We start from the raw sequence: 20,381 nt of genomic DNA on the forward strand, positions 1-20,381 counted from the left end.
TTATTTAGTATTATAGTTTATGTAAAGAACACGTATACATGCATGTACAAATATAATATAGTATAATTTAATATATATATGTATTTATTATTATTATTATTATTATTATTATTATTATTAGTAGTATTTATTTTTTTAATGAAATATAAATAAATAAAAAAGCAAACCCAGTGATGAACCAGAATCTTTAACGCATTTATTTCACCAGTGAATATATTTGGTTATGTTTTGGACTTGAATGACATATTATATATTGTGTAAAACTAATCTAAATATCAAAATGTAGTGTACGAATGTTTTTTTACATTTAGTACATGAGAAATATAACATTGAATTTGTATGATGATTTTAGATACACAAATGCAAAATAACAAACGTTACCCCCATTGTTTTTTTTTTTATTCAAAGAATATATTAAGATTCTTAAACTTATAAACACTGAAAAAATAATACAACTGTCAAACTATAGGGTGAGTTCAGGTATAATAAGAGTTTGCATAATGTAATAGTTTTGTTTAATTTATTACAGGTTTTCTCCAACACATTAAATGTGTTGGTGTTTGGAAATCGGTTTGTTGAATAATATAAGTTAATTTCTACAATACTATGGGTTGATGCCAAATGACTGTAAAAATATTATTTTATAATTTATACAGTCATTGGTTGATACCGGTTGCTGCTAGAATAGATGGTCCGGAAGGACGTGCGAAGGCATGTCCCGCCCAAATCTGCCTCTGATTGGCTTACCGTGGGCTTGTTACAAAACCTTAACCAATCTTACTCCCCATGGCTAAACCTAACCAGCCGATCAACCAATCAGAACCGAGTCATGCCTTCGCTCGGCCTCCGGACCATCCATTCTAGCATCAACCATGGCTGAGGTGGCTACAGTTCTCCGGTCCAAGGGGGCTGTGGAAAACTATGTAAAAACTTTGGAGGAAACTACACGTACCAAGTACATCGTTCATAAGTCTGACAAGCATTTCCACGGTACTGGTAAGTGTTTGTAACCGGCAAAAGCTAACGTTGACGTCTGTGTTTTTATCGCTGTAACGTTAGCTTTCGTTAGCATTTAACTAGCTTGGGTAACGTTAGCCTAAAAAAAAAAAGAAAACACTCATCGAAAACCATAGATATAGAACAATATCTATGTCGAAAACTTAATTAGTAACACCCGGTCTATGGTAGCGAAAACTTTTATTTATTTAGCTATTTAACAGCTCTGCCATGAATTTAACTTTTAATGTTACTTTTCAATGGAATTCCATTGCTAGGCAACAGCCTGCATGGCACCTTGTTGTCAGTTGATGTCATTCACACTGCAACAGGAAGTCTTGGTGCCATTTAGAATGTTTATGTTTACTGTGACGTCAATTATTAATTCTTCCGTTTTTGTTGACACTGATACTGTCAGAAAGGTATTAATACTACTTTGTTTATTAATGAAGTCATAGTGGTGGTGTTGTACTGGTGTTCCTAATATTCTGTCCCTCTAATTTATGTGAATGGAGTGGCCAAACTATTAGAAACACATCTCTGCAGCCCAGTTCAATACCACTTACCTAAATAATACACATGTAGTTAAATTAACCACACTCTTTACCGTGTCAATCAAAACTGAACATTATTTTCTTTGCAAAGGCATCATTTATTTGTGCCGGATCCCATTAGATTGTGTACAAGTGTGCCTAATAAAGCGGCCGGTAGATTTTGATTTAGCGCCTCTGTCCGTAAGCGTCACTGAAGCCTCCAAATGACCTGTCGTAACGCTATCCTTTCTTAACCAATATTTAGCATGGCAGCCATCAAATCCGATGAGAGTGCGATGGGAGTGGAGTCATGAAAGTGCCCAAAAGACAGCCAGCATCCCCTTTGATGGGGTGCCTTTCGTATTCATTGCCTATCAGCATTTGGGCTGTCACCTGGGGAGAGACAGGTCCAGACAGCAGAAGATGAGATATGCTGAGGCAAAGCAGAAGGAGGTAGGCTGCTGTCTGTCTGTCTGTCTGTCTGTTATTCTTATGATCCGTTCACTTGAATGTTCATCCTCAACATCTGTAATTCATAGGGATGTAACGATGTATCGGTTAAAATCAATATAAATGTGTGAAGATTACAACTGGTTGCGATAAAAACTGAATCACAATGCAGTTTTTAAAGTGCTCATATTATTCTTTTTGGCTTTTTACCTTTCCTTTATTGATATATATATATATGTATATATATGTATTGTAGTGGCAATCTGTCCACAAAAAATGCCACTGCAGGGAATTTGAAGCCATTTCCAACTCTTGCTGTTGCAAAAAATGAGGTCCGCCATCGCCGTATAGTTAATTCTTTATTGTAGAAATGTATTTAAAAACACATACAAAAAACTGACTTGCAAGATTAAAAATGAACAGACGAGATCTAAAAACCATCACTATCGCACAGCTGAGGTTGAAAAACTGTGTGGCTTCCCAGACTAGATTCTCCCTCTGGCTCACCTGTGATTCCCTTACTACCCTGGCTAATTAGCACATACACACAGGTGCGCAGGTGACGTAACGATCAAACCATTCACACAAACCTACCACCCACACACACACTATCCATGCACACACACTCATCCAAATTGGCTGCAACACACCGGCCCCTAATTGTTATTGTATAATAACACAACAATTCACAAAATTAATAATGGAGCCAATGACAAATCAATCAATAATGTTCATAGTACAAGTGTGCATTTTCAGTCAATAATGTCCATAAATATCCATGGAATAAGTAATTACAAAAGTCTTAATCAGCCTCCAACAGAAGACAGATCTTTGTAATCGGTCTCTCAAGTATGTTGCATTTGGTCAGAACTTTGACAGACCGTACCAGTCCCTGCTTGTCTGGAAAGGTCTGCAACACCTTTCCTAACAGCCAGGATCCACGAGGGGCAGTAGAGTCCGCCACAAGAACAATGTCCCCTGCAACAAAGCTCCTCTTATCCTTTGACCACCGCCATGTTCCTGTAGCAGTGGTATGTACTCCCGAACCCATCTGTGCCAGAAAAGATCAGCAAGATACTGAACTTGCCTCCATCGCTGTCTGGTGTACAGATCACTTGTGTCAAAAAGTCCTGGTGGTAGCGCAGGTTTGCCTTTTAACAAAATAATGTGATTGGGAGTCAGGGGTTCCAAGTCATTGGGATCATCTGAAGTTTTTGTGAGTGGGACGGTCATTAAGGATAGCTTCCACCTCACACAGAAGAGTTTGCAGTCCTTCGTCGTCTGTAGTTTGCTGATGAAGTACTGAATTCAGCACCTTCCTGACCATACGAATGATTCTCTCCCATACTCCTCCGTGATGTGAAGCACTAGGGGTGTTGAAGCTCCATTTTATTCCAGATTGAAGTAATGTGTTTTGAATTTGCTTGTGGTTCAGAGCAGATAGAGCTTGTCTCAGTTCAAGCGTTCTGCTCCAACAAAGTTGGTTCCGTTATCAGACCTGATGTGTGACACTTGGCCTCGTCTTGAAATGAATCGGCGCAGTGCATGGATGCAAGAACTGGTGTCCAATGAGTATGCCACTTCCAAGTGCACTGCCCTGCTGGCCATACAAGTAAAGATAACTCCATATCTTTTGATGCGGCTACGGCCTGCCTTCACCTCAAAAGGACCAAAATAATCGACACCCACATTTGTAAAAGGTGGGAGATCTGGTTGAGTCTTTCCTTTGGTAAATCTGCCATCTTTTGTTCACCCAGCTTTCCCCTATAGCGTCTGCAAATAACACAGGAAGAGAGGATCTTTCTGGCTGCAGAATTAGCACTGGTGATCCAATACTGTTGGCGAAGTCTGGAAAGCAGATGATTTCTTCCACAATGTCCCAGTTGCTCATGAATGTGGCGCAAAATGAGAGTTGAGATGTGCTGATTTTTAGCAAGAATGACTGGATGTTTCATGCCATCAGGCATTGCCGCTTTACTGAGTCGTCCTCCCACTCTCAAGAGCCCATTTTCCAGCACTGGGTCAAGTTTGTAAATCGGACTACTTTTCTTAACTCCAGATGTTCCACTTTTCAATGCAGTTATTTCATCACTGAACTTTTCCATTTGGCAGTACTGAATAATGGCACTTTCAGCTGTGTTAATATCTTCCAATGCCAAAGTCTGACCACCCAATGTGGCTTTGAAGCTTTGCATTTCCTTTTCCACTTTGTTCTTCTGTTCAATTATGTTAAGTCCATTACCTGACACACACGCTTGTATTTCCTGTCTTTTTGAGACAACAACTGCAACACCTTTCTCCACTGATGAAACCAAGCAACTGAGGTCTTCAACCTTTTCCATGACGAGAAGTTGGTAATCAGCTGTGTTGTTGCATTCTGTGACTCTTTGATAATTATAGTATTCACAATAGCATGTCCTTTGACCTCAGGGTCATCACAGCTGAAAGAAGCAGGCTCCACAATATTAATAGGCCATTCACTTTCATTCTTGAAAAGGAAATCTGGGCCGTGGATCCATCTGCAACATGTAAGGAGTTCCTCAGCTTTCAAACCACGAGAGGCCTCGTCTGCTGGATTCTGTTTTGTGTCAACATACCTCCATTGGGAGACAACAGTGGCTTCTCTGATAATGGAGATCCTATTTGACACAAAGGTGTGAAAGCGTTTTGTTTCATTCCTGATGTACTTTAGCACAGTTGTGCTGTCCGTCCAGAAGATTGAACTTTCCAGCTCTAGTTGCAACTCTGCTTTCAACATTCTGTCAACTCTAACAGCAAGCACAGCAGCCGTTAATTCCATCCTTGGGATTGTCACTTTCTTTACTGGAGCAACTCGTGCCTTCCCTAAAATGAAGGCTAAGTGAATCTTGTCCCAGTGGTTTTTTAGCCTCAGATATGAAACTGTGCCGTAACCATCCTCACTAGCATCAGAGAAGTGATGTAGTTGGACACTTATGAGTTTTCCGAAATCTTTTGGTTTGATGCATCTTGACACGCTGAATACGCTAAGCCCTTTTAGGTCTTCTAGCCACCTGACCCACTGCAGCTGGTAGTGTGGAGGAATAAGGTCATCCCAACTGTAGCTCAACCTACAGAGGTTTTGCAGCATCAACTTGGCAGGTAAGGTAAAAGGTGCCAGAAATCCAATGGGATCGTATACTGAGCTCACAACAGACAAGATGCCTCTTCTTGTAAATGGTCTTTCTTGGACTGCCATCTTGAATCTGAAAGTGTCGGTTTCTGCACACCATTGCAGTCCCAATATTCTCTCCACAGGGAGATTGTCCCTGTCGAAATCCAGTCCTTTCATTTCTTTGGCTCTTTTCTCTGCATCAATGGATTCCAACACTGATCGACTGTTGCTGACCCATTTTAACAACTGAAACCCTCCCAACTGGCATACAGCTGTCAAGTTTCCCACCAATGCCATGGCTTCTGCCTCTGAAGGCATGGATTTCAAGCAGTCATCTACATAAAAGTTCTGCTTGATGGTGTTGATCACATGTGCTGGAAATTCTTCTCTGTTGTCATCAGCAGTCTTTCTTAAGGCAAAACTGGCACAGCTAGGCGATGATATAGCACCAAACAAATGAACAGTCATTCTGTATTCAGTGAGATGTTGTGTCAGTTCACCATTTGGCCACCAGAGGAAACGAAGAAAATCTGTATCCTGTTCTGCCACTTTGACTTGGTGATACATTGCCTGTATATCCGCCATCACTGCTATACTTTCTTGACGAAACCTTATGAGAACTCCAAGCAAAGAATTTGTCAAGTCAGGTCCCTGGAGTAGTTGACTGTTGAGGGAAATCCCTTTGAAACTTGCAGCGCAGTCAAACACCACTCTCAAGGTTCCCTTTTTAGGATGGTGCACGCCATGGTGCGGGATGTACCAGACTTTTCCTTCTTTTCCTTCCAATTGGTGTTCTGGCACTCTCTCTGCATAGCCCTTGTCTATGACGTCACCAAGGAAATGAACATATTCCTCCTTAAATGTTGCATTTTTCTCGAATTTCCTTTTCAGGCAAAGGACTCTTTGCTCAGCAACGTGACGGTTATTAGGCATGACAACATTATCCTCTCTGAAAGGTAATCTCAAGCAGTAATGTCCATTGTTAAGTTCAGCTGAACTGTTCATGATTGCCATAAAATAAAGATCTTCTCTGGACATTTCTGGCTTGTCATCTGATGATTTTTCATTGAAGTCATGGTTATATTGCTTCACCAGCAGTTCCTCTATGTGAGCAATGGTTATTCTGTTAGCTACGATAGTGGGGCAGCTGATCTCAGTCTCATTGCCTCCTCTCACTGGTCCATTGATAACCCAGCCGAGTATGGTTCTAACAGCATAAGGTCCTTCATTGTTGCTGTGTACCACTTGCCATGGTTCCATTACCTTTGGCACATTGGTCCCAATTAACAGCTCCACATCAGCATCAATTACAGGAATTTCCACAGAGCTTAAGTGTGGCCAAGCACTTAACTCTTCCTGTCGTGGAATGTTGTCCCGAGTCACAGGCATCTTACACTGAGTGTAGACTTCTGGCAATTCAAAGTAGGTGTTACCATTAGTGCAGCTATCTCCAGTCCTGAGATAACATGACTGTCAACAAACTTTTCTTGATTCATAGTCCTTAACAGGATTTTGGCACTCCTTCCTCTGACCTTTAGCTCCCTCATGAGTCGCTCAGAGCAGAAAGTGGCAGTGCTGCCAGGATCTAAAAATGCATATGTGGTTAGCATTTCGCTGCCTTTCTTAGCCTTAATCTGTACAGGCACAATTGCCAAGACGCTGTCCTGTGCTCCGGCCCCTATATGGCCACATGTCTTGGGAGAAACTGCATGACTGTTTCCTGATATTTCCTGCTGCGTGTCCTCTGAATTGATTTTTTCTCTTGAATGGATGTGAAGGATGGTAGGATGTTTTAAATTACACACTTTGCAAGACAGACGCCTATGACAGTCCTTGCTCATGTGTCCAACAGATAAACATCCAAAACAAACACCTTTCTCCTTTAAGAAGTTCATTTTTTCACTGTGTAACTTCTTTTCCATTTTGGGACACGACTCCAATTTGTGACCCTCTTCACACAGCAGACAAAACACCCTTGATGGTTTATCAGGTAAGTTTCTCTCATTTTGCATTTGAGTCACAGGTTGAGCATTGACCGCTGCCACAGAAGTAGCAAAACTGCTTCCTTTTCCTTTAAAGCATCCTTGTGAGACTTTATTTTCTCTTTATACTGAGGTGTTGAGGTGAATGTGTCCTGGATGTTTCCAAAGAGTGGACTGGAAGCAATGGACACTTGCCTTTCAATTAAGTTGACAATATCACTGAAACCTGCTTCGCGACTGTGCTTCTCCTGCAGCTCATAAGCAGTGTTTCTCCATTTTTCTCTCAATTTATATGGTAGCTTCAAGACAATAGCACGCATGTTGGATGGCATATTCATCTCTGACATATAGCTGATGTCCTCCATAGCATTACAGCAGACACGTAAAAACAAAGCAAAAGCTTGCAAAGCTTCAATATCTTCTGATTTTACTGATGGCCATCCAAAAGCTTTCTCCATGTAGGCAGTGGCTATTTTTTGTTCATTTCCAAGCGTTCTTTTAAAAGGGTCCTTGCTCTTTGATATCCTCTGTCTGGTGGCATGTGTTGACAGCTCTTAACCAGCTCCCTTGGTTGTCCTTTGGTATACTGCTCCAAAAAGTATAAACAGTCTATGCTGCTAGCAGCCTTTCCTTCCACTCCATGCTCAAATGCTCTGATAAATGTGCTATACTCAAGAGGATCTCCATCAAAACTTGGTATATCTCTTGGAGGTAATGATAATGAAGAATGTTGTTGCACTAGCAGAGCAGTTATTTCATTTTGTCGTTGCATGATGGAAAGAAGATTGCCTTGGTCAACATTAGTTTGCATCAGTTCAACACGTTGAATGGGTTCCTTTGTGTCATGTATTGCATGAGATGTTTCCTGAAATATTTGAGGAATGCTTGGTTGGGGATTCAGAGCATAAACTTTTGGTCCAACATGCTTTGAAAATGTCTCCTGGTGTCGTGCTCCCATTGATATGGCAGTTTTGTTGCCTCCTATTGGTGGAATATTCAACTGATGATTGGAATAGTTAGGCTGTGCCTCCATTAGCACTGACGCATTACTGCCTCCTGTTGGTGGATGATTGAATTGATGATTGGAATATGTAGGCTGTGCCTCCATTAGCACTGCCACATTACTGCCTCCTGTTGGTGGGTGATTGAATTGATGCTTTGAACTTTGTGGAACAAATTCCATAGCAGAGAGTCTGAAAGAAGATTTACGTTTAGAACTTCTCAGATAAGAATTCATTCCATCTGAATGAGCTCTTGAGCTCTGCACATCAGATGCTCTGTACACATTAACCTTTGCAGTTTGAACAGCAATTTGACTTTGCAATTCCAGCAATTCCTTTTTCTGTCGGATTTGCTCCTCCTGAGCGTCCAGCTCATGTCTTTCTTTAAGGGCAGCTGCCTTTGCAAGGAGAGCAGCCCTTTCCGCCTCTGCTTTTAGGCATGCAGAGGAAATTGAAGACCTTGAAGACCTTTGACTGTAACGGCCAGTTGATAAGCCTGTTTTACCACCAACATTAGAAATGCTGTCCCCTGGACCAATGTCATCAGTGACCACAGCTGTGGCAGGTGCAGTTTTGAGCACAGTTTTGTTTAGTGCAGCATCATCATCATCATCATCATCATTGTCCCTTTTGTCAAGCAACCACATGTCCATGTTTTGTATTATTGCTTTATTGCTGTGCATTTGTGCTTCAACCCATTCATTTTGTTTTGACATTTCATCCTCAGGTAGCTTTTGTTTCAATGATTCATGAAACTGTTCAATTTCCACACAAAGTTTCAAACACATTTCATACTTTGTTTGTACCTCAGACACATTTCCCTTTGAAAGCATCAGTTGCTTAACTTCCTTTGTTAATTTGTGTAGTTTCTTTATCCTGGAATTCCTTTCCTTTTGATTTGATATTATTTTTAATTCCAATGCTTTGGCCGTTAGTTTGACCGATCTTTTACCACGTTCATTTTCCGTTTCACTTTGACTGACAGCTGCAGACACATCACTCATTTTGATATTGATTTAGAAGAACTGCTGAAGACTTTATTAAGAATTGTAGCAGGATGTACCTGTATCCCTTTTGTGAGAAGGCCAATCTCTTCCACACAGCGTAACAATTCTTGTTTTGTCCTACCGTGATTCTTCTGCAAAGCTTTTGCGCAGGCTGTATCTGTGTCCAAATGAGTGGATTCAGCTGGCACGCAATGAATGAAGCGCGGTGTGTCCTTCCACCTGCAGATCCAATAGTTCCGTCCTTTGAAGCTAAGTTTTTCAACATAATGTAGTGGCAATCTGTCCACAAAAAATGCCACTGCAGGGAATTTGAAGCCATTTCCAACTCTTGCTGTTGCAAAAAATGAGGTCCGCCATCGCCGTATAGTTAATTCTTTATTGTAGAAATGTATTTAAAAACACATACAAAAAACTGACTTGCAAGATTAAAAATGAACAGACGAGATCTAAAAACCATCACTATCGCACAGCTGAGGTTGAAAAACTGTGTGGCTTCCCAGACTAGATTCTCCCTCTGGCTCACCTGTGATTCCCTTACTACCCTGGCTAATTAGCACATACACACAGGTGCGCAGGTGACGTAACGATCAAACCATTCACACAAACCTACCACCCACACACACACTATCCATGCACACACACTCATCCAAATTGGCTGCAACATGTATATATATATATATATGTCTATATATGTATATATGTATATATATATGTATATATATGTGTATATATATATATATATATATATATATATATATATATATATATATATATATAAATATTTTTTTTTTTTTTGTGTGTGCACGTTCTAGGTTTACAAAGTGAAAAAGCCCAAAGTCCCCCCCAAAGGGACTTACCATCTCCAACAGAAAACACTGTTCACCAACTGCTCCAAACAGCTCTATTGTAGTCCAGCCTTTACTTCAGAGACCAACGTGGTCACTTTGTAACACACGTTATAATGCTCGCTTAGCTGCTAGCATGGCACGCCCTCATACTCTGCTTCTGACTGGCTAGTAGTCCTTACCTAGGTACTGTCAGGGCACGCCCTCATACTCTGCTTCTGACTGGCTAGTAGTCCTTACCTAGGTACTGTCAGGGCACGCCCTCCTACTCTGCTTCTGACTGGCTAGTAGTCCTTACCTAGGTACTGTCAGGGCACGCCCTCATACTCTGCTTCTGACTGGCTAGTAGTCCTTACCTAGGTACTGTCAGGGCACGCCCTCATACTCTGCTTCTGACTGGCTAGTAGTCCTTACCTAGCCACTGCGCATGTGCGACTCCCAACAAAGATGGAACAGAAGTGAGATGTCTCACTCTGTAGCTAAAACAGAGAGCTCAACACACAGGGTGAAAAGAGGAGCTGCAGCAATGTGCAGTACAACATAAATATGGTGTTTTTTGAAAATTAAACCATGTAAACCTATTCTGATATAACCTGAAAATGAGCATAATATGAGCTCTTTAAATGTCCTATGGCGTAATCTACTTTTGGTTTCACTTGGTTGTTCAGTCACTACGTCGGAGCGGCTGTGGCTTACGTGGTAGAGCAGTCGCCTACCAATCGAAAGGTTGGTGGTTCAATCCCTGGCCCTCCAGTCCTATGTCAAAGTGTCCTTGGGCAAAACAGTGAACCATGAATTGCTCCCGATATTGCGCCATCAGAGTGTGAATGTTTATCTGATGAACAGGTGGCATCTTGTACGGCGGCCGTGTGTGTGTGTGACGTAAAAGCGCTTTGAGTGGTCTGTTTTTTTTCTATTTATTTAGTTAATGTTTGTATAAGATAAAGTACAATTTCAGTGGCACTTTTGATAAGGACACATCTGTTGTATTGCACAGTTTATATAAATAAAAGGACTATCTTTGTCTAAAATATTATACTATATTTTTAAATATATTTGTCTGCAGCTCATTCTGTTAAAAAAAAAACATTCCTGAGAAAATTGTATCATGAACCATCGAATCGTAAGTTGAGTGCATCGTTACATCCCTAATAAATACATAAAAATATAATCCACTCGGTTTTAATGGGAAAATGCTGCTTACAATGATATGACCACTGCATTGTAATGTAAATTCTTTATTTCAAGTACAATCAGAAGAACAGACGTCTTATTAAGACCACAAAGAAGCTCGGGTGTCCGGCAGTGCTCAACATTTCGAGGATTGCCAAGTTCCCTGATTATAAGGTTAGACGGTTGGCTCCACCCTTTCTTCATTTAACCCTTGTGTTGTCTTCGGGTCAAATTTGACCCATTTTCTAAATTTCTATTTTAGAAATATGGATTTCTTTTTAACTAACTAATTTTATTTACCCAAAAATAACACAGATGGATGATTCCTTACAGCTCCTTCGCAAGTCCAACAAGAGATCGGATCTCTACTTTTTTATTGAAGTTTGGGTGTTTTGTTCAATTTTTTTGCATTTGAAAAAGAAATTGAAAGGTTTTTGAAACAGTATCCTCTCTGAACTTCCGTATAAATTAGGTTTATTGACCATGAATTCCAAAAATAAGTGTAAAACTAATAAGTTGGTGTGAGTGTTGTTTATATATGGTAGTCTAGTGAAAAGAAGCATTCAACTGCAAAAAAGTGCCAAAATGTCACGGGAGTGGCGAAGCTTGGACCCAAATGCAGAGAAGCTGGAGCAGTGTAGAGTTCAAAGATTTAATGAGGCAAAGGGTAAAACAAAAAGAGTCCTGAAGAAACAGGTGTACAACAACAGAGTACAAAAGACCTACAATATCATGCAAGAGGAGCTCGACACAACAGTACCCGACAAACCAGAAACGGAACAGAAAAATTATCCGACAAGACACAAAGACAACACAGAGGCTAAATACACAAGGTAATGAGGTTAAACAAGAGACAGGTGACACAAGGTATCAGGAACAGGTGTAATACATCAGGGCGGGGCAGACAATCATACAGGAGGGAAACCTACAGTATATAAGAATGGACCAATGGATCCCGTCGCTGTGGACGGAGACCAGTGAAGGCTATTAGAAGCACTTTTCCGGTGATCTCTTGCTTTACTGCACAGCCTCCAACTGAGAGAGACAACGTAAATGTGACGTGAGACTGTAGGTATATGTAAGGAGATAACATAGGCACAGGCTAATTATTGATCACTAACATGCTAGTTAACATTAGTAATTCAACCTAAACAGCTAATGTAAGTCCAAACTGCCTGCGAGCTTCTCCTGTGCTATACGGTAATTCCTCTACTATGTGACAGTAAGTTGCGTGGTTATGACTCAATCGTTAGCCTATTTTTACAAAAACGTTCTGCTACGGAGCCATAACGTGAGCTACGAAGTAATGGAGCCTTTTATACATTGTCGTGTTTCTTTAGAAATAAACAACGGACAAATAGAGTCTTTAAACGCTGCAGATGTAAAGTTATTCGCTGTCAAGTGACGTCAAAATGAATGGGAGTCAATGGGATGCTAACAGGAGGTGATCGCTTTGTAGCATTAAAATGGCGCCATAGGAGGTTCGAGTTCTGAAGCGAAGCTTACCTCCTTGGAGGGAAAACACAAGACAGGAAGTAAAACAAGACACAACTAGGGAGAAAACCGATATTACAAAATAAAACCGGAAACACTACAACAGACACTCCCAATCATGACACAAAAACATTGAAAAAAAAGTGCCAAAAGTGTCTGGAAAAAGGGACAAAAACATCAGAAAAGGTGTTTAGTTTCTATTTCAGTTTTGACCCGGGAGCACCTGCGTGCATGGTCCAATGGAAGACAACACAAGGGTTATGAATCTTGATTATCATTAGTACATGTCTTCTCCAAATGTATTGTACAGTTTTAAATATATAGAAGTAGCTGAAAAGTAGTCATCCTCCGGTTTGTCTTTCAGGTGGCAGATAACAAGGACAGTCAGCGGAGGAAAATGGTAACAAAACTCAAGGAGGATGTGAAGAATGATCCCTCCTCTGTCCGCTGGGAGGATTTCTTCTATGTACGGACCCCTGCCATCGAAGACCATGTTGGCCACCCTTTGTATGGACAGGTACATTCTGAAAAGGAAATACTGAAATTATCTGATATCATGACAAAACATAATTACTGGGCGCACACCTGAGCCATACTCATCTGATGAACATCTTACAGAAATTGTTTCTTCTTAAGAAAGACTATATGTTACTGTGCTTAGGGCTGCGCCATAAGAGGAAAATATGCAATATGTGATCACATTAATGTCGCGATAACAATATTACTTGCGATACATTAACAGATATTGAAGTCTTTCAGTATTCTGGGTTATACAAATTGCTTATTGAATTTAAAACAAATGACTGAAAATTATTTCCAACATTTTATTGAACAAATTGAATATAAAAGGCACCACTAAAAAAATGACAATTACTTTTTAAAGTGCAATTTTCTACTGATATTTTCTTTCAACTAACACAAAAAAATCGATTGAGTGTCTTTTCGATATGTCGCAGCCTTTCGCGATGTGTATATTGCACTAGTTGATATCGCAATAACCATAAAAAAAAAACTGCTGTATGATATAGAACAATAACAAAACACCAAAGGCTGTCGTGAGGTGCAGATCCCTGGAAGTAGACTTGAAAGTAAGAAAAAAAATAGTCTAATTTCTCTATTTATTCTAAACACGTTTCAGCCCTCAGAAATCAACAATCCATAGCAAACCTTTGTGCGTCCTAAGCCGCCTACACATGATCAGAGGTAAAACTGAGGTAGGGCTCAGAGCTGCCCCTTTAAAAGTCAGGAGCAACAAGGTCAAAGTTGGAATAATGTGAACTTTGAGAGCAGCGCTTGGCGCCAATTTCGAGCGCTGCGCCACGCCAAGGGTAGCGCTTCCTCTGAGTTTTTTGCACTGCTCTTCTCATAGGAAAACACCGGCACAGCAAGCGAAGAGCGGTTTAACTGCAGATCGTATGTAGGCGGCTCACCTTTAACTGGCAAAACATAGACAATACAAATCAGTCTAACCCTGGCAATTCAATTCAATTTTATTTATAGTATCAAATCATAACAAGAGTTATCTCGAGACACTTTACAGATAGAGTAGGTCTAGACCACACTCTATAATTTACAAAGCCCCAACAATTCCAACAATTACAGTAATTCCCTCAAGAGCAAGCAGTGCGACAGTGGGGAGGAAAAACTCCCTCTTGGGAAGAAACCTCGGACAGACCCAGGCTCTTGGTAGGAGGTGTCTGACGGGCCGGTTGGGGGTGTGATGAACAGTGGCGATAATAGTCACATTAATAATGGAACAGTGACTGGATGTAGCGGGAAGCTGCAGGGTTCAGCAGGAAGCAGCATGACATTGCAGGGCATCGCTGAGCTCAGCAGGGAGTGCAGCAGGACCACGGCGACAGCTGCAACCAGGTGCCAACGTTCTCCAAGGATATACGCTGGGGGAAAAAACATAAGGACTCCGGGGAGTAAACTCCCCAGAAGCTAGGATTAGTAACAAGCATTTCTGGGACTGGATACACACAAATAGTAATAGTAAAAGTAAATAGTAAATAGAAAATAGAAAGGGAGAGGAGAGAGCAGCTCAGTGTGTCAGAGGAAGGAAGTCCCCCGGCAGTCTAGAACTATAACAGCGTAACTATAACAGCGTAACTAAGAGAGACAGGTCATAAGGAGAGCTATAGCTTTTTTTTCGGGCTTAGAACTGTCCCCCTGCCGGATCGGGCTTGGCTGGCCTGTCTCCCTCTACTTTGTTATGTATTATTAATCTAACAATTATGAAGAGAAGCAGGTGGGCCAGTTAGGTGAACACTGCAACTCCTCTCTCCCTAACTATAAGCTTTATCAAATAGAAGAGTTTTAAGTTCATTCTTGAAAGCGATTACAGTTTCTGCCTCCCGAACCCAGATCGGGAGCTGGTTCCATAAGAGAGGAGCCTGGTAGCTGAAGGCTCTGGCTCCCATTCTACTTTTAGAGACTCTAGGTACCACCAGTAACTCTGCATTCTGGGAGCGCAGTGCTCTAGTGGGACAATAGGGTATTAGGAGCTCTTCTAGATATGATGGTGCTAGACCCTTTAGAGCTTTGTAGGTCAATAGAAGGATTTTAAACTCAGATGACTAACACGACTGACAACTTTTTGAGAATCAGCTTTCATGGCCAAGTAAGTGTGAACTACAGCAGTAATCGGGCCTTAAAAGTTTAAAAGCCCAAACCCGTTTACAGCCCAACATTATTCAAGCACACAGCTCTTTTGCATTTTGTCAAGAATGAGTCATTTATACATGTTTTAACATAATTTATTCATGACTAACGTAGGCTAATGGCCACTTGGAAGTTGAAACGAAGAATTAAAGCAAGTCCTCCAGAGGCCAGCCTCCGTTTCACCTCCTCACCATCCATTTTCGCGCTAATCGAAACGCATCACCTGACCGCTCATTTACAAGCAACCCGGAGCGCAAGCCCGAGCCCGTGTAAAATGATAGAAATTAAGACCGAATTGGGTCCCGTTGGCTTTTTGTTGCTCTCAATGTACATACACAGAAATAGACATATGGCTAAATAAAAGGACAACAAAGCTGAACAAGGTAAATTATTTGACTACAATGTACAGATCTATGTATATTAAAAAAGTTAATATATACATACACACACACACACACACACACACACACACACACACACACACACGTAAACAGTAATACAATAGGATTTTGGATCTATTGCCCAGGTTTAGAAAGTGGAAACATCCTTTTCTTATGACACATTGTGCAGGATGCCGGTATCCATGAACCTGTGGATGAACGTGTGAAGAGCCACATCATAGAACTCACCAAAAGTGGGGTGAGACGAGTGAGCGAGATGAGACAGCACTCTAGACAGTTTGTGGAGAGACACCTCTTCAAGGATGAAAGGCCGCCATCACCTACAAGAAGAAGGTTCTACCCCACCGATAAAGATATCCGCAACCTGATGGGGAAGGCTAAAGAATCCGTGAGGCACTCCAGTATTGATCAGGAGAATCTACAGGTGAGATTGACGCTTTAGTGCGTAACTTTTTGATATTAATGAACGTCCATTACATTGAAGCCATTACCAAATGAGTTGCTACCAAGCTAATTAAGACTATCGGCTCCACACAACTCTCTCTGGATTTCTCAGTAGGACTATGTTGAGAAGATTGTGGCATCTGGCGACTTTCCTGCTCACAAACTCAAACTGGTTAATCGATTATCAAAATAGTTGCAGATTAAGTTATAGTTGACAATGTAATGGAAAATCACATATCTGATTATTAACATATCTGATGATTGACTTATTTTAGCTGCTTGAAGAGTTTCACGTTTCATGATGTGGGGGCCCTGACAGACCAAGTTTTATATGCTTTCTCTACCTCCCCATGCTTTCTCTACCTCCCCATGCTTTCTCTACCTCCCCATGCTTTCTCTACCTCCCCATGCTTTCTCTACCTCCCCATGCTTTCTCTACCTCCCCATGCTTTCTCTACCTCCCCATGCTTTCTCTACCTCCCCATGCTTTCTCTACCTCCACATGCTTTCTCTACCTCCCCATGCTTTCTCTACCTCCCCATGCTTTCTCTACCTCCCCATGCTTTCTCTACCTCCCCATGCTTTCTCTACCTCCCCATGCTTTCTCTACCTCCACATGCTTTCTCTACCTCCACATGCTTTCTCTACCTCCCCATGCTTTCTCTACCTCCCCATGCTTTCTCTACCTCCCCATGCTTTCTCTACCTCCACATGCTTTCTCTACCTCCACATGCTTTCTCAGATATGGAGGAGCCGATCAGGGTTGTTAATTCATCCCCTCCCTATTGCGGTCAGCTTGGGAGAGGGTTAAGTGCTCATATTATGTTTTTAGGCTTTTCCCTCCTTTATTGTGTTATATATCTTTTTTGTGCACGTTATAGGTTTACAAAGTGAAAAAGCCCAAAGTCCCCCCCCAAAGGGACTTACCATCTCCAACAGAAAACACTGTTCACCAACTGCTCCAAACAGCTCTATTGTAGTCCAGCCTTTACTTCAGAGACCAACGTGGTCACTTTGTAACACACGTTATAATGCTCGCCTAGCTGCTAGCATGGCACACCCTCATACTCTGCTTCTGACTGGCTAGTAGTCCTTACCTAGCTACTGTCAGGACACGCCCTCATACTCTGCTTCTGACTGGCTAGTAGTCCTTACCTAGGTACTGTCAGGGCACGCCCTCATACTCTGCTTCTGACTGGCTAGTAGTCCTTACCTAGCTACTGCACATATGCGACTCCCAACAAAGATGGAACAGAAGTGCGATGCCTCACTCTGTAGCTAAAACAGAGAGCTCAACACACAGGGTGAAAAGAGGAGCTGCAGCAATGTGCAGCACAACAAAAGTATGGTGTTTTTTGAAAATGAAACCATGTAAACCTATTCTGATACAACCTCTAAATACAATTATTAACCTGAAAATGAGCATAATATGAGGTCTTTAAAAGACTTTATTTCAGATCTCACCCTAGAGAGAATGGTGTGTGTGTGTGTGTGTGTGTGTGTGTGTGTGTGTGTGTGTGTGTGTGTGTGTGTGTGTGTGTGTGTGTGTGTGTGTGTGTGTGTGTGTGTGTGTGTGTGTGTGTGTGTGTGTGTGTGTGTGTGTGTGTGTGTATGCGTGTGTATATATATATATATATATATATATATATATATATATATATATATATATATATATATATATATACATGAGTATTCTTCTCGATGACTGACTGATTTTGCCTGCTTCTTTATCATTTCAGCCTTTTCGGCCACTCCCATCAGCCGCCGCCAGCCAACCACCAGCCGAGGCACCGGCCGCCAGCAGCCAATCACCAGCGGAGGCACCACCGGCCACGAAAGCCCTCAGGAGGGAGTGCATCGGACATCTCAAGGCTATAATGGATTACGTGAACCTTATAAAAGATGACACATACCTGAAGGAACTAAGAACAACTATCAAGGACCTGCACAGTCAGGTTGCGTTGCAGGCGCCGGTGGAAGCGGGACTGCTCTTGCTGCCGGAGGCGACAAAAAAGAGAAAGGCGACTCCCTCGAACGCCGTACCGCTGCCAAAGCAGCCAAAAGAGCACGCTTATGCTAACAGAGGGGATGAAAAGGCTGAAATGATAAAGAATTAGACTCCTCCCACCCACATCTTAAAAAAAAAAAAAAAAAAAAAGATGTGCTTCCTATTTGTATTTAAAGCTAAAACATTTCCGAGTATTAATCACTCATTTCATCCAGATGGCCTGCATTATAAGCCCTTTGAGATGACATACGTACTGCGATTCGAGGCTAGCTCATCATCGATTTGTTTTCATTGAATATTTTTTGGTCCAGCTCAGCTAAAGGCACCGTAAAAACACAGAATGGATTCACAGCAGTGCATCACTGCAGGATGAAGATAGGAGAAACATAGTCGCATAGTCCATATCCACGACGTTCCACTTCCAGGATTGCTCCGTTGCCGACAGAAATTCCGCCTGATGTCCCTCTTTTAGGCCGGATGTCCGTCCCCTTCCTCTTTCTTTGTGTTGGCGTTCTAACCTCCGGTGGATTTGTGAGGACTATGGTTAACTGCTCCTCAGATCTCTGCAGGGTAAATCCAGACAGCTAGCTAGACTATCTGTCCAATCGGAGTTTTCTGTTGCACGACTAAAACTACTTTTGAACGTACACAGGTTACACCAAAACAAGTTCCTTCCCCGAGGCTATTTTGCAGAGGCAACGTTGCCCCGTCCGGCTCCCATTCGTCCAGTTTTTCCCATCCCACAATGCTGTGTGGACTAACCAGACCCTCCTCCGCAGCGCTGTGGAGGAAGGTCTGGCAATGCGAGATTATTTTTGCATTAAAAAAAAAAGGTACAGAGGAAACTAGATTGTCTTGAGGTTGTACCTTCAAAGTTGAAAGCACTTAATTGTAAGTTGCTTTGGATAAAAGCATCAGCCAAATGACATGTAATGTAATGTAGATGTCGCTCTCTGGTTAACAAAGGGTTAAAAGCACACTGAATTAGATAGATTGATGACAAAGTCTCGTATTTAATAGTTTAGCCTTGAATTCTTGAATTACCTGCACCTGCATTTGCAGAACAGCCAATAAGAACTCTCTCTCTCTCTCTCTCTCTCTCTCTCTCTCTCTCTCTCTCTCTCTCTCTCTCTCTCTCTCTCTCTCTCTCTGAAATGACCTGTGATTGGCCGAAGTCTCCCGTCAGGGCTAGATTTACTAGATTTTCTGAAAACAGAGCCAAGAGGAGGTGCAGAAGTTTGTTTCTCTCTCAGAACACTTTGATCTGTTGCCCAGTGACGTCAAAAATAAACTGCCTATCCCAAATTTGTGGTGAGTTGGTTCAGGCGTGGCTCGATGCCTCCAGGTACACTTGCTTTCAACATCGAATTTTCATTCTTTGATGCATCGCTTGTGTTCTCCCATTAAAGTCTCCATTCCCTGAGCCAGGTTTGTGTTGGAGTAAAGAAATATGCTGTTCATGTTTGACAAACTGCCTGTTGTTCTGTAAAAATGTTCAATTGGGTTTTTGCACTTATCGTGCCCGATCAGGTTACAGTTTAAAAATGAAACCACTTAAATTACAAATTTTGTTCCTTATATCTTGCCGACTATAAGGTTGTCAGCTGCCATCGGTCTGCAATGAAGAAATAAAGTTGTATCCGTTTTTACGGCACTCCTTCTGTAAGATATTAGAAGATAGACTTTATTAATCTCAGTACAAATAACCAGAGATATATTTACTTTAGTAAAAGTAGAAGTACAACAATGACAACCCTACTTAAGTAAAAGTAAAAAGTACCTGATTTTAAATGTACTTTAAGTATTAAAAGTAAAAGTACTTGCATAACGATTTATTCTCTTAATGTCTATATTCTAATAACAAAAAAAAGGGCTGTGGCATTGTAATGAAGTTAGTTTTAGGTTAATGTAATTGGGCTTACCATCTGTGGCCCAGTTTACATTCTGACTCACAATTCTGGTTATCTTCAGGGTGATCTGCATGAAGCTCGACTTTGCATTATTTCCCACAGGACAGTGAATGCTGCACACATTTATCTAGCGAGAACACACGGGCTTGGAGGAGGATCGGGATTGTTTTTAAGATAAATATAAAGGTTGTATATTAACCCTATGTGAACGGATGCTTCACATATGACCAAGCAGAGTATTGGGAGTAGCGGCAGTGACAGGAGCAGCGATAGTACTGCGAGCGGTACACGCCTGGCCAATAAATACTACTGAAGGGCGGGTCTTGGCGTGGCCATAGAG

At 41.5% G+C, this 20,381-nt stretch overlaps 1 protein-coding gene across 1 annotated transcript; it reads left to right on the top strand.

Moving 5' to 3' along the window:
* The first annotated feature begins 828 nt into the window (after nt 1-828).
* LOC114556507 (uncharacterized) lies at nt 829-18,667 on the top strand. The gene is made up of 6 exons (XM_028579441.1): nt 829-996; nt 1,795-1,982; nt 11,196-11,294; nt 12,979-13,131; nt 15,849-16,103; nt 17,863-18,667. The coding sequence occupies exons 1-6, from the start codon at nt 873-875 to the stop codon at nt 18,238-18,240; spliced, it is 1,197 nt and encodes a 398-aa protein (XP_028435242.1). The 5' UTR covers nt 829-872; the 3' UTR covers nt 18,241-18,667.
* Nucleotides 18,668-20,381: the final 1,714 nt, after the last annotated feature.

The sequence above is a fragment of the Perca flavescens genome, chromosome 1, assembly GCF_004354835.1.
Source record: "Perca flavescens isolate YP-PL-M2 chromosome 1, PFLA_1.0, whole genome shotgun sequence".
Classification (NCBI taxonomy): domain Eukaryota; kingdom Metazoa; phylum Chordata; class Actinopteri; order Perciformes; family Percidae; genus Perca; species Perca flavescens.

Coding starts and splice junctions, on each gene's coding strand:
- LOC114556507 (XM_028579441.1), top strand. CDS start 873: ATGGCTGAGGTGGCTACAGTTCTCCGGTCCAAGGGGGCTGTGGAAAAC. Junction 1,983..11,195: donor CTGAGGCAAAGCAGAAGGAG/GTAGGCTGCTGT, acceptor CTTTATTTCAAG/TACAATCAGAAGAACAGACG. Junction 13,132..15,848: donor GCCACCCTTTGTATGGACAG/GTACATTCTGAA, acceptor CACATTGTGCAG/GATGCCGGTATCCATGAACC.